The sequence below is a fragment of the Sycon ciliatum genome, chromosome 12, assembly GCF_964019385.1.
Source record: "Sycon ciliatum chromosome 12, ocSycCili1.1, whole genome shotgun sequence".
Lineage (NCBI taxonomy): Eukaryota > Metazoa > Porifera > Calcarea > Leucosolenida > Sycettidae > Sycon > Sycon ciliatum.
Window position 1 is genome coordinate 21653223 of NC_088654.1, and position 17393 is coordinate 21670615.

Sequence of the window (17393 nt, forward strand, 5' to 3'; positions counted from 1 at the left end):
ATTTGATGACGCGTCGCCCGCGGTTAACTCGCTCCATTTTCTAGGCAGTGATGAGGCATGTGAGGAATGGCAAGAAGCTACTGATAATGATCTTGATCTCAAAGGAATCAAAAACCTGTTACAAAGCGACAATCGCAAGCAACCAACTCGTCCAGGCGCACGCGCTCTCTGGAACGAAAAAGGTAAACTTTTTGTCGACAATGGTTCGATTACCGAAGAGTTCAGATTAACGCTAGTCAGTTTGTTGTCCCTAAAGCATTTCTTACTCGCATTATTCGTGAAGCACATTCGACTGCGGTCACCGGCCACTTTGCTAGAAGCCGCACAATTGCATTAGTCGCCAAAAAGTATTTTTGGATTAGGTTTCGCGCTGAGATCGACGAATTTTGCCGCATGTGTACCGAATGTCAGCGTTCGAAAGCGAAGAATCCGGTCGATCGTGCACCCTTACAACATTAAAAATTTTGTCGTCTTCTAAACCACTCGAACTAGTGGCGATGGACCTAATGGGTCCACTGCCACTCTCATCGTCACAGAATGCATACATTCTCGTGGTGGTTGATCATTTTTCAAAATGGACCGAATGTTATCCCTTGCCAGATATTCGTGCATGTACGATCGCTCAGTGTTTTGTCAAAGAGTTTCTGTCTCGCTATGGTTTACCCGAGCGCGTTAACACTGATCAGGGGAAGCAGTTCGAACCTTTATTGTTTCGCGAGCTATGCCTGCGCCTCGACATCGACAAATCACGAACGACTCCGTATCATACGCAAGGCGATGGTGTTGTTGAGAGAGCAAATCGCACGATCCAGAATATTTTGAAGATTTTCGTGAATGAAGAGAATTCGAATCGGGACGAGCTACTTCCGTCGACTATGTTAGCGTACAACACGAGTGTTGACGCATCTACGAATTTTACGCCGTATTCTTTAATGTTTGGTCGCGAAGCACATATGCCTCTTGATATTTTGTGTCCTCCGCCTACCGACTCACTTCCGGAAACACACGAATCATTTGCAAGAGAGCATGTTTCGAAGCTGCGCTTTTCCTACGATTTGGTTCGACAGCATCTCGATTCTAGCCAACGTTGCTCTAAAGCCCGTCACGATCGAAAATCTCGCGCTAGCCCATTGAATGTAGGTGACCAGGTGTGGTTGCATTGACATCCGCCGCCTCAAGTTTCGCCTAATTTGTTTAAGTATTGGTCGGGACCATGGGAGATTGTAAGGAAACCGACAGACCGACAGACCGACAGTATGCGATCGAACCTCGATTTGAGAGTCCTATCCGCCATCGACCGTGCGCAGTTCATCGAAATCGCCTTCGGAAATCTTTGGTCCAAGTGGGACCTGCAACGCGCACACCACTTGCTGCGCCTACACGCCCACCGCTTGCTGCACCCACACGCCCACCGCTTGCTTTGCCTACACACACGTACAATACTCGGTCTCGCGCTTTAGTTTAAGTTCATACTCTTCGAACATACGTATCCTTCATTGGCCGTGTCTTTTGTTTTGTCTTTTTCTTCTTCTTTTTTTCCTCTTTCTCTCGCGGTGTTCTCGTGTCTTGGTTTCCGTGTGTGTGCTCTGTGTGTTGCTTCTCCCGTTTCAGTACCATGGCCGAGGGTTCACCGATGCACGCGGACCTGGTGGCGGCATTACGGATTCCGTTTCCGCCGGATTCCCCACCAGGAACGCCTCCGCCTCTACCTGTCGCTGACCGCCTACAGCGAACGCCGCCGCCTCCATCCCCGGTATGAAATCCGTCGCCGTGGGGGTTGCCAGTCCGGGGCCGGAGCTGGTTTGTCCGCATGGACACGCCATCTCCGGTGCCCCGGCTACCATCGACACCAGCTTCGCCCCAAGCGACGGCACAGCCGTTGATCTGGCCGGCGCACCTTGATGGCGCTAGACGCCAAGAGGAACCGACACCCGCACCACCGCCACCAACGCCTTCGATCGACAACCTACTGACAGCCATTCGACGACAACTAAGCATCCGTACGTACCGACCACCGTGACGACACAACACAACACACATCCAACATCAACTATGACCACGCCCACGCCCACAACCATGACCACGACCACGACCGACACACCGCTACTACGACTCCGACATCTTACCACCTCACCGACCTAACGTACCAACCATGCCACCCCACACACCATACCGCCACTATCGGACCCGCCACCCAATCCTCGTCCTCGTGTGTTCCCTCGTCATGGCCCCATATATGACCCCGTCAACCATTGGTTCGTCTTGTGATGTCCTTGTCCTTGTCCTAATCGTTTTGTCCTGATTGCCTGAAAAAGGTAGTCTTAGTCGTTAGCCGATTTGTGTCCATCGTACTTGCCAGGTTGTGTGTGCGTTGTTGTTTCTTGTGTGTGCGCTTCTTTTTCTCCTTATTTGAACTTGCGGATTATATCATTTGTGTGTGCATCTTTTTGTGTCTTGTGGGTCTTGGTCCGTTTGTTCTGATGATGTTGCTAGCACGCCCACTCTTTCAGAGCGAGTGTGCAACTGAGGATTTGTCTTGTTAATGAAGGATTACTCGATTCTTCGCACCTCGACGGTTCTCGCCTGGTTTTCACCTGTTCTTACTCGATTCTTCGCACCTCAACGGTTTTCGCCTGTTCTTGTATAGTGCCATCCTTGTTGTTTTGAGTATATGTGTGAACGTGTTGAATGTGCGGACAGGCACTTCGGAAGTTTTTGTCTTCCGGGGTGCCTGTCGTTTCTTTGTCGTTGTCCTTTTCGCCTTGGTGCTGCGTGTGCGGGCAGGCACTTCGGAAGTTGTTGTCTTCCGGGGTGCCTGTCGTTTCCTCGTCGTTGTCCTTGTCGTTCTTCTTAGATCACCTCGCCTCAAGATTTACAACATTATATGCATGTCTTAAATGTTGATTACATTTATGATTGGGTTACATTACATTACATTTATGATTGGGTTACATTACATTACATTTATGATTGGGTTACATTACATTACATTTATGATTGGGTTACATTACATTACATTTATGATTGGGTTACATTACATTACATTTATGATTGGGTTACATTACATTACATTTATGATTGGGTTACATTACATTACATTTATGATTGGGTTACATTACATTACATTTATGATTGGGTCACATTACATTACATTTATGATTGGGTTACATTACATTACATTTATGATTGGATTTACTACTGTTTTTTTTAAACTACAAGTATTTTCTTTAAATATATGTCGTTCTCTTTTCTTTCTTTTTTCCTCCACGAGGACACGGGATTTTTTATGGAGGGGTGGTTTGTCAGGCCCACAATATATTGATTCATATAATTCATTAGTTCATGCATTATTCATTTGGCCAGTGTAGCTACTTGCGCGTCCATGTTTGCCATAGCTACCCAGGCCCTTTATATTGCGTTGCCTCTTTCTCACTCGCTCTCGATTCATTGATTCTCGACTCCCGACTCTCGTAAGAAGATCTGCCTTTATTCGCTACGTTGTTCTCTTGTTGGACTCAACAAAAGCGACATAACACGAGAATAATCCATACAGTCCAGTATCCTCAGCTCACTGCCCTCGGGACGCTGCACACACCTTGCAGGTATCTACAAACCGCCTGCATGAGTGGGGTTGCCGGTGGAAAGTGTCTTTCGAGCCCACCAAGGCGCAGGCTAAGACTCCTACCCTCCAACGCACTGACCTAGACCTACCCCAAATCCTGTTTGGTGGTACCCCTGTACCGGAGGAAACCAGCATATCACTGCTTGGTGTTCGATTTGACTCCAAATTGTCCTTCGCTATTCACCTCAGGCCCGTGACCATCCGCGCCTAGCAGCGCCTCGGCTTTCTCAGACAAGCGGCCCACATTCTAACGCCAGCTGGCCGAACGACTGTCTACAAGGCATTTGTGAGGCCCCTGATGGAGTATGCTCCGTTTGTGTGGATGGGTGTGCCAGCCAGCCACATCCAATGTCTGGATAATGTTCAACGCTGCGCACTGTGCATCATTGGCCCTGGTGCAATTCTCCCCAGTCTGGCTGTCCGCCGGACTGTTGCTGCTCTCTTGTGCATGGGCAAATTGCATTTGATCACTGGCCCTCCTCAGCTACTTGCTGTATTGCCACCGCATCGCGTTTCTCCAGCCAACCCCAGAACCAGGAACAAGCACAATAATGCCACAAGCCACGCCTATCAACTGTCAGACACGCTCCCTGTCTCAGCTCCATCCGCCGTGAAGCGGTCGTTCCCCTACTGCTGTATTGGCGCATGGAACTCCCTTCCTGACAGGCTGCTGTCGCAGCGCCCACACAAACATGTTTTCACTCATTAAAGACAAAGGTCTACCGACACCTGAGAGACAGCAACTGGTACTGGGCAACAGATTCCCTGTAATTTTTCAAGCTCGTCGCTTACCGGACCCGCAAATCCGCGTACTTGGCCTTGCTCAGAGTGTTCAGCTGTGTTTTGCATACATGTACATGGTACACCAGTCCAAACGCTGATAATTTACAATCTCTTTATAAAAAGGCGACGAGGAGACAATAACTTTATTAATGCGATTAATAGTATAAGTGAAGCGGACATTACAAAATGATGAATGAGAATACATGTATCTAAAATGGTTGTTCCTAATCGATTTTCTTGAGACTATCATCAGGGAAAATGATGATAGTCTCAAGAAAATCGATTAGGAACAACCATTTTAGATCCATATATTCTCATTCATCATCTTGTAATGTCCGCTTCACTTACACTATTAATCGCATTAATAAATCTCTTTATATCTTGTTTTTATTTTTCTCAACATCAACCGGCACTTTTACCCATTCTACTTCCCCATAGCTAGACCTAGCTTCGCTTTACATTTCTGTTTCTTTTCCTGGTGCGTGCTTGTGGCATTGAAGCCAAGACTTTTGGTCGGTGGAGCCCCTGGTACCTCACCATTACTGCTGCCCAGTGCATCCCCAACTCATTAGCTGTTTGTTTATGTACACATAATTTACGAGTTGGGTTTGTGAATAATAGTAAAAAAAAATGTACATGATAGTACAATTCTGCTTATAAACTACAGCCGAGAACCACGTAGTCGAAAACTAAACAACATAGGTAAATCAATATTTTGCACATGCACAGAAAATTAATTTTGAAAAGGTTCGAACGTTCAGGAAAAAGACATTACTTGCATGACACATTGGCAGGACGAACAAGGCAAACTTCAACATTATGCAGTCATTGTGTTACCAGTGTTGGGGTAGCAGTTCCCTTATTGAGGCCGTGCTCGTCGTCGAGCTCGGTTAGTCGCCGCCAACCAGTCAGCGGAACCTCGGCCAAGCGCTCGCATTAGCTCAATGTTGACGGAGCTCCGGGTGACTAACCAGCCGAACAGCTGCCAGTCGCGACTCAACACGGGGCGTCCGTGCGCTCTCATCCCTCGCTCTATTCCCCCCTTATTCCCTCCATTGAATAACTTTGAACTGTTTGCTCTCCCGAGGAAGAGCGCGGAGAAACGTTACTTTTCCAAACATGCAATTACTAAGCGATGCATGGATGTAATGATATTAATCTCTTCCCCCTTCTAAACTTACATCGCTTTTAGACGGGTATTTTGATTGAAAATTCCGGGGGGTAAAGAGGCGATTTTATTCCCACTAAGGTATCTGCAAGCAAAGAAGACGAAATACAGTGCCATCTCAAGAAGACGAAATACAGCGCCATCTCAAGAAGACGAAATACAGCGCCATCTCGAGAAGACGAAATACAGTGCCATCTCAAGAAGACGAAATACAGTGCCATCTCAAGAAGATGAAATACAGTGCCATCTCAAGAAGACGAAATACAGTGCCATCTCAAGAAGATGAAATACAGTGCCATCTCCTCAAAAATGAGCACATATACACCTTCGCCTCCTGAAAACAGAGAGGTTCCAGGCTGTCCAATAGAGTGCTCAATACTTGCCGATAGAGGGCTCAATAAGTAAAGTAAGTAAATTATCGTATCCGTTCCCGAAGGGAACTCACGACGGCCGCTTACACCCGATAAACCCTAGCGGCAGATGCAGCGCCTAACGGTGGGGGTGAGTGGGTAAGTCTCACAACCACTGGCACAAGTGCCGAAAACGACCCCATTAGCTGCATCCATGTACCCCTTGTGCCTGGCCACAAGTTCCCAGTTGACTGTGGGTAGCAGCACGGCTGGAAAAGCCGCTCCCAGGCAGGACTTGAACCAGGTACCTCTCGTATCTCAATCATGGTCCTTGACCAACCCACTGTGCCTGCCTGGCTCAATAGAGGGCTCAATACTTCTGCTTTAACAGAAGGATCAACAAACATGGAAGCAACAAACCAGCTTCACATATTAGTAGTGTAGTATCCCTGCTTTGCTTGATTGTAGTGTATCCTCGTACGTTAGCGTGTCACCGTACGTTAGCGTATGTGGTCTGTTGCCTATAAAAGCGGCTGCGCATTTCTCTTTCCATACAAGATATTAATTTTTATTACATACTAATCCAGGTGTGTACCTGAGGAAGAATAAAAAGTTAATTAGAGTTAAGCACCGTGCCTCCACTCGGCTACCTATTACATTGGTGGCAGCGGTGGTTAAAGCGAACTTTGTCAGATTCGACCCCACCTGTTTTACATTGGTAGCAATGCGCTACAAAATTGGTGGCGCACATAGCATAGCATTGCGGCAGTAAGAAGACTCTACCTACCGACCGTCCTTCAAGATGCGTGATCCGCGCCAACGGCTGCGGATTACTTCTGGCGGTAGCATTCTCCTTCAGGTTTCTTATTGTTGATGTGAAGAAGCGAGAATTGAATGCTTTGTGGATCGACCTGGACTCACATGTTGTTGACAGGAGGGAAGTGTTCGAGGATGGGTTTGGTGGACTTACGAGAAAGACACCGTGTGCGCAGCGCGCAATTCGACGCCCAGTGAGCGGTCAATTATTTTCTAGTTTCCGTACGACCAACATGGCCCAACCTGCTGCACCAGCCGCCGCTCCTCCTACGCCTGCCCGCCACGTCCACTAATATCCAGAAATGATGACAGATAGTGTCTTTACCGTCTCTATCGTCTCTACAGCTCCATGCCCAACGTAATCTTATTCCCGATATGGCATTTTCTTTCCTGTCTTCCTTCAGTCTTCCTATTCTCTTTAGTCTTCCTTTACGCGAGTGAGTGAATCCAGTTTAGTTCGGTAGGCGTCCAATCATGGTGAGCCACGGTCTACCTAGCTAACCTGGGACAATGTGTGTGAGAATCCCCTTTTACATTCCAGGTGTGTACCGGAGTAAGTTCCCACAATGCAGTGAATTTTTTTGAAACTGTGAATTTTCCTGGCAGTTTGAGCCAGCGATGTGCAGAAGGCTGGTCTTTCACGTCCGGTTTGGAGAACCATTCTTTCCCTTTTTTGACCCCCAGCGATCGTGAGAACCTGGTGTGCTTTTACTTCTATGTTATGATTTGTTATCAGTTCATTTCTTCTGTCTACTTTAAACGTTATCATTTCCGATATACTCGAATGTTGAGCCTAGTTATTTCACTTTCTGACTGTATACAGGTCGTCCCCCGTTAATACGAGTCCGGTTAGTACATAAACCCCGTTAGTACATAACATTTCTCCGTACCCGCATGCCACCTACCTCAATAGTACATAATTTGTTGGTCTTTTGGCCTTCCAGTGGAGGCACGTCGTGTTCTAGTTTCTACTTGTGGACGCAATTATCTCAGAAATCAGAGCGCACATCACAAACCGACAACGCTCTGTTTTTTTCGAGTGACTGTACAGGCGCGGCTGGGCATGTACTAGTATCATGTAAACTGTAGAATATTCGCTGACTGTGACCGTTATAACATAATTTTTATGTTATATCGAGGGAATCAAGAATATCTCGCTCCCTAGTCATGGCAACAAGAAACACTCAGAAAAGTTGAAAAAAGTGAAAAATTCTGGTATACAAGCAAGTTATGTACACTTTCGTTTAGTACATAAACCCCGTAAATACATAACATTTGTCAAGTCCCAGGGATTATGTATTAACGAGGGACGACCTGTATAGTATAATGTTACAGTGATGGAGAGTTACTCTTAACTCGTATCCATAATGTCCTTTTCTCTTCTACATTTCCGATATAATTTGCCTTTTTCGGTTGACGCTGTGTTCATCACTCTTCGTTAATTTTTGAAAATCACGAGGGCGTGATTATCTGTAGGAAGGGAGGGTGTAGTATCCCTGCTTTGCTTGATTGTAGCGTGTCCCCGTGTTAGCTTATCCTCGTACGTTAGTGTATCCCCGTATGTTAGCGTTTGTGGTCTGTTTCCTATAAAATCGGCTGCACATTACTCTTTCCATGTAAGATAATAATTTTTATTACAAAATAATCCAGGTGTGTACCTGAGGAAGAATACAATATTAATTAGAGTTAAGCACCGTGCCTCCATTTGGCTACCTATAACAGTAGCAAGTACTCTCAATAACAGTTAGTACCTGGTTTCAGGAGTGTCTTATGAGGCGGGTTACAGAACCGTCATTCGCTGGCTTTACTTGTAGTTTTGATAAAGCTTCGCTCTTCATTGAGATATCTACCATTCTCTCGTCTTTCTCATTAGTTTCTCCCCGACCCTCCTTCCCTGTGACACAATAACATATTCGCTACCTTGTCATTGAGCATTTGTGCTCGTTTGGATTTGCGAATTTCAATATAGTATACAAACAAACACCACAAACATCTAACAACAACAGCAACTAATCCACAATGCCAGGTAGCAAATGACATACCAAGCAGATCTACAGCAGATTACAACAGGACCTATGAATTCACAGTAAACATACAATGGGAACAATCGGAGAGGGCGATGACTGACAAGTTTGAATTCATTTACAGCGCGCGTAATTCTGCCTTCTCACCAGAGGAAACCTCCAGTCCCTGCTAAGAACGAAAAATCCACAATACAAGCCAGCAAATGACATACCAAGCAGATCTACAGCAGATTCCCCTCTAGTTGTCCTGCCCTAGCACATCTCAGCTCTCACGTCTTATGAAAGTTTACTTTCATAACGAATATTAAGATGATGTAAGGAGATTCCTACTTCGAAGTAGACTCACTGTTTTCTTCACTCCCCATAATCCAGGATAACTAATCTTGTTCTTAATCTTTTCTCCCTTTCCATCATCATCATAACATTGGGCATGATTGCCCGTTTGACTTTCAATGTAATTAATAAAACCAATACAATACAATACACCTGGAGGCATGACAACGTACTCGCGGTCATCGTCAGAAAAATGCGTGAGGAGATTCGAATCCGCGCTGCTGCAAACACCGTAAAAACCGAAAATTCAAATGACCTTGACTTCATCTCGTTTTGCAAGGCAAGGAAGAAACCAGTTCACGTTCAGCCCAGAGGAAAGTTGGATGCGACTGATCTCCTGTCAGCTGCCTCAGACTGAAAACTTCTTGTCGACTCGGTTAGTGCAAAGATGTCTTTCCCTAGCTGTGTTGCACTTACCACCCTAAGTCCAGATACAGTTCTGTACTCTACGATTTGTAGGGTTGTATTCTGGATGGAGTTGACAGTTTGTGCTGAGGACAGATTCAGTGTCAGTAACTCGCGGAAGGACAGGCGGTATGCGGATCTGGCCGATCAATGCCAAGCACATGGGTGGCAGGTCGTTTCTTTTTCGGTTGAGGTATGTGTGGGTGGTTTCATCCCGGACTCACTTCGGACTGCTCTGAAAGCGCTTGGGTTTTCTAATCGAAGTATATAATTTTTTTGCAAGTTGTGTAGTAAGACGTCTCTGCGAAGCAGCTACATCATCTGGTTACGACGTCAACAAAAACACCGGTCAGAAGATCCACTTTTCCGAGGTACTGTATGTGGGACTCCGTTTATTGAGGTGCGTTGAAATTTATTCTCTTTTATCATATTATTTCTTTTCTATCATTTCCCCATATGAGTTGCTGTGAACACCTTGAGTGGAGAGCGCTTGCTCGAGCGTTGAACCCGGGTTCTTAATCCACCATTCCCAGTTCGCAAGGCTTGGCGGGGTTGTGAGCAGGCTTTCATTCCACCTTTTCTTAATATTTCTGCTTTTCACCTCATTACAAAAATTCTGCGCTTTTTTTCTCCATCTGCGCATAAAATCTAGGCTGACAACCTGCTTGTTAAATCATGCACATGTTGTCAGGCGTAAAAACGTTGTAGAGATCTCAGGCCTCATTTATTAGACTTACCTGTCTTTATAAATGTAACTTACTCTCTCTCTTTCTCTCTCTCCCTCCCTCCCTCTCCCTTTCCCTCTCCCTCTCCCTCTCCCTCTCCCTCTCCCTCTCCCTCTCCCTCTTCCTCTCCCTCTCCCTCCCACCCTCTCTCTCTCTTTCACTCACACTCTCACTCTCACTCTCTTTCTCTCTGTTTTTGGTGCAGAAAAACATCTCTGGCGTTGAATACTTTCTTGCTTAGACTTCTGCCGCGCCTTTGTTCTCGTACTCCCCTCTATGTACTAATGTTGTGCAAACCCTCCTTCTAGTCTGTCTCATTTTCCCCGAGATGTTTAGATGCATATTGATTGTGACGCTTATCCTTCGTTCCCTTGTGACTGAACAGTTCTGTCCGTTTGGTTTTAGCGAATTCAAACAAAGGAAACAAACAAAACAAGCCTAGTTCACATTCGACCGGGCGAGGCGAGAAGTAAGGATCGACGGGACGCGACGGGACAGTCTGACGGCGTACAATGTGAACACCAGAAACGGGAATGCAACGGTACTGCCGTAGGGATCGGGAACCAACGGGAAGAGTGGGATCAGTTCAACCTTTCATACCGTAGACGGGCATAGGCGGGGATGCATTTTTAGTGTGAACAGGAGACGACGTGGTGCCCCAACTACTCCCGATTCGCACTTGGAATTTTTTTGGCATTTCAAACACTGCGCTTCCCATGATAACTCGCCGAATGGCTAACATGACTTGAGTTGAATTTTAGCAAGATAAGATCTGAAATCACTTATGCTATTTAGGGATAGTTAGGGCATTAGAGGTTTCTAGAAATATTTTTAGGGTAACAAAACAGACCAAAGCGAGGAACAACAGAGCCTCCAAGAGGAGAGGAACCATGCTCTGCTACCAATGTAACAGTTCCCGGTTGAACTTACACATGTAGTTCCAAGTGAAAGACAACCAAAACATGCCATGCATCAGATTATATAGGGTAGAACACAACTGAGAACCAATCAGAAGGTGCAACAGGAATGAGCCAGCAGTGTCAAGGTGTGAACAGACTGTGCATGTGTGAGAGTACTTCGAAGTATCAAAGTTAAGAACAATGAGAAGGTGACAACTTGGCAGTTGTAGTGTAAACTGTTACAGTACCGACGTGAGTGAGTTGTCATTTTTCGTGCTTTCCCGCAGAATATTTCTCGAATTCACAGAGTGAGGTTTTCCAGGTAGTTCCTACTGTAACAGCATTCATTGAATCTCAGAATAAGACAACTAAACTAATCTAAGTAGTGAACTATAATTATCGGATCAACGCAACGCAGCTTCCAATCAGCAAGATCGGCGGGATAAGGTTAAAGCTTAGCACATATATAAGAAGAGCGCATGTTGACGCATATGCTGCTAACTGTTAGTGTAGAAGTATGGTGTTAGATGTGGCGCAAACACTGATACAGGTAGTGATGTAACAGAGCGTGGGACTTGATGTACTTTTTATTCATCACTCTAACAATTTGCATGGATGCATAATTATCATTATACGCTTGCTCGCGTTGACATCACCAAGCAAGCTTGGCTAGTCTTCGCATAAGCTAAGCGAACAAAAGAAATGAGGAACAAGCGAGACCAGTGAGGTGAACACACACACGTGCAACTGCAGAATAGTCAAAAGGAATATACATGTAATAAGACAGTCCTAAAACACACGACATATCAACTATTTACTTCAACAAATAAAACGGGAAATGGATGAATACAGGAATCATGACAGCTGAGGGTACATAGTGTCAAAGCGACACAACACGAGTATAATGTACATAATAGTACAATTCTTCTAATAAACTACAGCCGAGAACCACGTAGTCGAAAACTAAACAACATAGGTAAATCAATATTTTGCACATGCACAGACAATTAATTTTGAAAAGGTTCGAACGTTCAGGAAAAAGACATTACTTGCATGACACATTGCCAGGATGAACAAGGCAAACTTCAACATTCTGTAGCTTTTGCGTTACCGTTGTTGGTGTGGCAATTCCTTTATTGAGGCCGTGCACGTCGTCGAGCTCGGCTAGCCGCCGCCAACCAGTCAGCGCAACCCTCGGCCAAGCGGTCACATTAGCTCCATGTTGACGGAGCTCCGGGTGACTAACCATCCGAACAGCTGCCAGTCACGACTCAAAGCTGGCCGTCCGTGCGCTCTCATCCCTCGCTCCATTCCTCCTTCACTCCATTTGATAACTTTGAACTGTTCGCTCTAACGAAAGAGAGCGTGGAGAAACGTTACTTCTCCAAACATGCGATTACTAAGCGATGCATGGATGTAATGATATTAATCTCTATCCCCTAGTAAACTTACAACACTTCTAGATTGGTATTTTGACTGAAAATTCCGGGGGGTAAAGAGGTGATTTTATTCCTACTAAGCAATCTGCAAGCAAAGAAGACGAAATACAGTGCCATCTCAAGAAGACGAAATACAGTGCCATCTCAAGAAGACGAAATACATTGCCATCTCAAGAAGACGAAATACAGTGCCATCTCAAGAAGACGAAATACATTGCCATCTCAAGAAGACGAAATACAGTGCCATCTCAAGAAGACGAAATACAGTGCCATCTCAAGAAGACGAAATACAGTGCCATCTCCTCAAAAATGAGCACATATACACCTTCGCGTCCTAAAAACAGAGAGGTTCCAGGCTGTACAATAGAGTGCTTAATACTTGCCAATAGAGGGCTCAATACTTCTGCTTTAACAGAAGGAACAACAAACATGGAAGCAACAAACCAGCTTCACATATTTGTAGTGTAGTATCCCTGCTTTGCTTGATTGTAGCGTATCCCCATGTTAGCGTATCCCCGTGTTAGCGTATCCTCGTACGTTAGCGTATCCCCGTACGTTAGCGTATGCGGTATTTTGCCTATAAAAGCGGCGGCACATTTCTCTTTCCATATAAGATATTAATTTTTATTACATACTAATCCAGGTGTGTACCTGAGGAAGAATAAAAAGTTAATTAGAGTTAAGCACCGTGCCTCCACTCAGCTACCTATTACATTGGTGGCAGCGGTGGTTAAAGCGAACTTTGTCAGATTCGACCCACCTGTTTTACATTGGTAGTGTAGCGGGCCGCAGTCTCTCTCGGAGGCAAATGCACACGGGTCTCAGTGAACACACTGTAACTGGCAATTGAAATGTACTGGCAACGAAATTAACTGATTGGCAACTAAATTAACTAACTGGCTATAAAAGAATCGTGAGCAGCAGCTTTGATACAAAGGCAGACTCCGTACGCTAATGTACGGGGATAAGCTAACGTATGGGGATACAGTACGGGGATATGCTATAACCTAAACACTAAACGCTATACACTTTGAAGTCACCAGCGTGCCAACGCTACACCTCCCCTCTCAAAGACAATCAAGTCCTCGTGATTAGTAGCGGTTTGGTGGGCGGATCAATTGGCGGTTCCGGAGATTGTAGGGGTGAACAGGAGGTGGAATTACAGGGGCAGGAGGTAGCGGCTGAGGGAGTGGCGGAGGAAGCGGCTGAGCAGGGTGTGGCATTAAAGGCTGAATGATTGGGGTGAAAGTGGTCGGAGGTGGAGCAACAGGTGGTAGGCAGACATACTGTTTTAGGCGGTTGATGTGAACAACTTGATGGCGTTTCGTTTGGGGAGCTTCGATGCGGACTGTGAAATTGTCGAGAACAGTGACAACTTGGTGGGGTCCTGTCCAAGGAGAATGGAACTTGGGAGACTGGCCAGGGGGAACAGCAGGAGTGTGCCGGAATACCAGATCGCCTACGGCATACTGTGTGGGCGGAGCGTTGCCATCATAGTTCCTCTTCTGATGTTGTTGGGCTTTGGCACCCTGGGCCCGGGCAGTGGTGAATGTCTTACACAGGGAGTCTTGAAGTTGCGGGACATAACGCGGGGCAGTAGTGGGTGGTGTAGCAGGTGGTTGGCCGTACACAAGATCGATGGGCAGAGTTGCTTCTCGGCCAAACATCAGACGGAAAGGTGTAAACGATGTGGTGTCATTCACGCTCATACGGTAAGCTAATAGAGCACGTTGCAGATAGAGGTCCCAATCCTGGTGATCATTGATGGTTGTGGCGAGGATGCGCTCCAGTGTTCTGTTAAACCGCTCGATGAGGCCGTCACTCTGGGGATGGTTGGGCGTCGTTCGAGTTTTGTGAATATCCAGCATGGTGCAGATGGACTTGAACAGGTTGGACTCGAACTGGGCACCATAGCGACAGACGAAGCCGTCAACGAAATATCGGGCGACTGTCTCAGCCCGGATGTCTGGGAGCGGAAACGCCTCGTACCATTTCGTGAAATAGTCTCCAACGACGAGAATGTAGCGGTTTCCTCGTGGTGTCACCGGAAGCGGGCCCATAATATCCATTCCGACTCGTTGTAGAGGAAAGGATGGCTGCGACGTCACCATTGGCGCCTGAGGTGTTGGGACAGGTGGTTTGCGGCGCTGGCAGACTTCACAGGCGCGAATGAACAGGTCAATATCATCGGACATACCAGGCCAATAGAAGCGCGGTCGGGCCTGGGACGTTGTTCGATTGGTACCCATGTGACCAGCAGTGATGTGACTGTGAAGTAAGGCTAGCACTTCTCGTTGGAGCGACGGGGGAACCACCAGCTGCAGGGAGTGCGAACTACAATCTTCCGATTCATACTTGCGGTACAGAATGTCATTGTCGAGTATCAGGCGACTGAACTGATGGTAGAGAGCGAGACGGAACCTACTAGAACCTTGCAGTTCAGGGCTGTGACGAACAGGCCGCTGAGACTGCCGGACCCACATCATAGCTGCCTTGACATCGAGATCCTGGTGTTGGGCATCACGGACCCGCGTTAGCGATGTAGGAGGCAGCGAAGCATCAGTACTAATGGCAGCATTTGTCAGAGCAGGGTCGGCGGGCGGGGAAGGAGGTTTGCGAGAGAGACCATCCGCATTAGCATTAGCCTTACCAGGGCGATGGACAATGCGGTAATCAAACATAGCCAAGCGTTCAATCCAGCGAGCAAGCAAGCCATCTGTGCCAGTGAAGTTGTGCAGCCAGACTGAAGCTTTGTGATCAGTGCGTAGTGTGAAGTGTGTGCCAGCAAGATAGTGACGGAAATATTCACAGAATGTGACAACAGCTAGACGTTCCTTCCTAGTAGCACTATAGCGGTGTTGGCTATGTGAAAGGCTCTTACTAGCGTAAGCTACAACATGCTCTGTGCCATTTGAATCTTTCTGAGAGAGGACAGCGCCCATAGCAAAGTCACTAGCATCTGTGTCGAGGATGAACGTGTGATTCGGAATGGGGTATGCAAGAACCGGGCGGTTAAGAAGTGCATGTTTTAGCGTATTGAACGCATGAGATGAAGCATCTGACCAAATGTGGCTTTCGATTCTGTGAGGGCATGCAGTGGCTGGGCAAGCATTGAAAACTTTGGAATAAATCGGCGGTAGTAAGACGCAAAGCCAAGAAATGGCCTAACTGCTGTCTTACTTGTGGGTTGACGCCAGGTGCGGACGGATTCCAGTTTACCCGGGTTAGGACGAATGCCGTCGTGGGCGAAGTGAAAGCCCAGGTAGACGACAGACGGTTGTAGTAGGTTGCATTTCGATGGCTTGATCTTCAGACCAGCTTTGCGGAGACACAGGAAGACAGCGCGGAGGTTGGTGAGATGCTCTCGGAACGTCTTGGAGAACACAATGATATCGTCTAGATATATGAGGCAGATTGCTGGGATGAGGACACGAAGCACTGTAGACATCAGGCGCTGAAATGTGCCAGGTGCGTTGCACAATCCAAAGGGCATAACATTCCACTGAAATAAGCCGAACGGAGTGGTAAAGGCAGACTTTACCTTGGCAGATTCAGTGAGCTCTTCCTTCCAGTAACCGGATGCCAAATCTAGTGTCGAGAAGTACTTACAGCCTTGCATGGCGTCAATAGCATCGTCGACGCGGGGTAAAGGGAAGGCATCACGCTTAGTGCGCTGGTTGAGTTTGCGGTAATCGACACAGAGACGGATACTATCGTCCGGTTTGCGTACAACAACTATTGGAGCAGCCCATTGACTCGCGGAAGGCTCCACTATACCATCGTCAATGAGTCGGTCAATATGATCCCGCACCTCAGCTTGACGGTGCACGGGCAGGCGGCGAGGCTGCATCCGAATAGGCTGGTCCGTTGTAGTAGGAATGTCGTGAGTGATGACTTGAGTGCGACCCACGTCAGATGGGCCGGTTGAGACGGTGTCGGAAAACTCCTCTAACAGAGCGTGGAGCTGGGATTGTTGATCAGGCGGCAAATTGCTAGTGTTGAACATAGCAGTGACAGACTGAGCGGTAGCAGCAGCAGACGTATAATTGGTGGGGTAATCAGCAGGAGGTTTTGTGGCCGAAGAGTCAATGGTGCCTGGTGACAGAGAGCCAAGCGTGCAGTTCTCAGGTAGTGTGATGGGGTGCTCGTTGGGGTTGATCGGACGGACGGGCACCATGTTATCAGTGACGGTAGCCAGAGTAGCGAGGCCGACAATGTGGTGAGTACTAGACTCACAAGGCTCAAACAGCAGGGGACTATCAGAATAATGGCGGGAAGCAACTTTTGCGGAGCAAATGTAATGAGACATGGCAGGGACGGTCACACGCGGCAGCGGGAAGCGTGCATAAAACGGGAGTAGCGGAGAGCGAAGCGGCATGGACAGGTGACCTTGGTGACGGGATCACAGTGGGGGAATGCAGGGGAATAACGTGACCAGCAATGGACATGTTGGAAGTGGCGAAATCAAGCGAACACGCTTGGGCATGCAAAAATTCAACCCCTAGAATGACCTCGGGATGGATGGAGGCAACTAAGAACTCATGCAGGACAGGCGGAGTGGTAGGCAAAACAGAAATGTGCAACTCAGCTTGACCTAAAATTGCTACGGAGGAGCCAACCACAGAAAGAATGCGTGAGGGGGGTGGAGGGGACAGGGATGGGCGATTACTCAGAGAATCCCACAGCTTCTTGCCCACAATTGACTTGGAAGACCCACTGTCTAACAAAGCTTTGGAATCAACTGTGTTCACAGTCACGGGTATTACAGGTAGGCGGCATGCATGGTCGCGTCGAGACAAACTCGACGAAAAAAAGTGTAATGGGGAGAG

General features: G+C 47.1%; 1 protein-coding gene across 1 annotated transcript in view; it reads right to left on the minus strand.

Annotated features, from left to right (window-relative positions):
- LOC135828304 (protein sidekick-1-like) overlaps positions 1–17393 on the minus strand; it is a 260914-nt gene that overhangs the window by 217920 nt on the left and 25601 nt on the right. Inside the window, exons 3-4 of the mRNA XM_065340752.1 lie at positions 12578–12649; positions 5587–5658 (exon numbers count right to left, since the gene is read on the minus strand). Of these exons, the coding sequence (XP_065196824.1) occupies positions 5587–5658; positions 12578–12649 (144 nt within the window). The remainder of the gene's footprint in view (positions 1–5586; positions 5659–12577; positions 12650–17393) is intronic.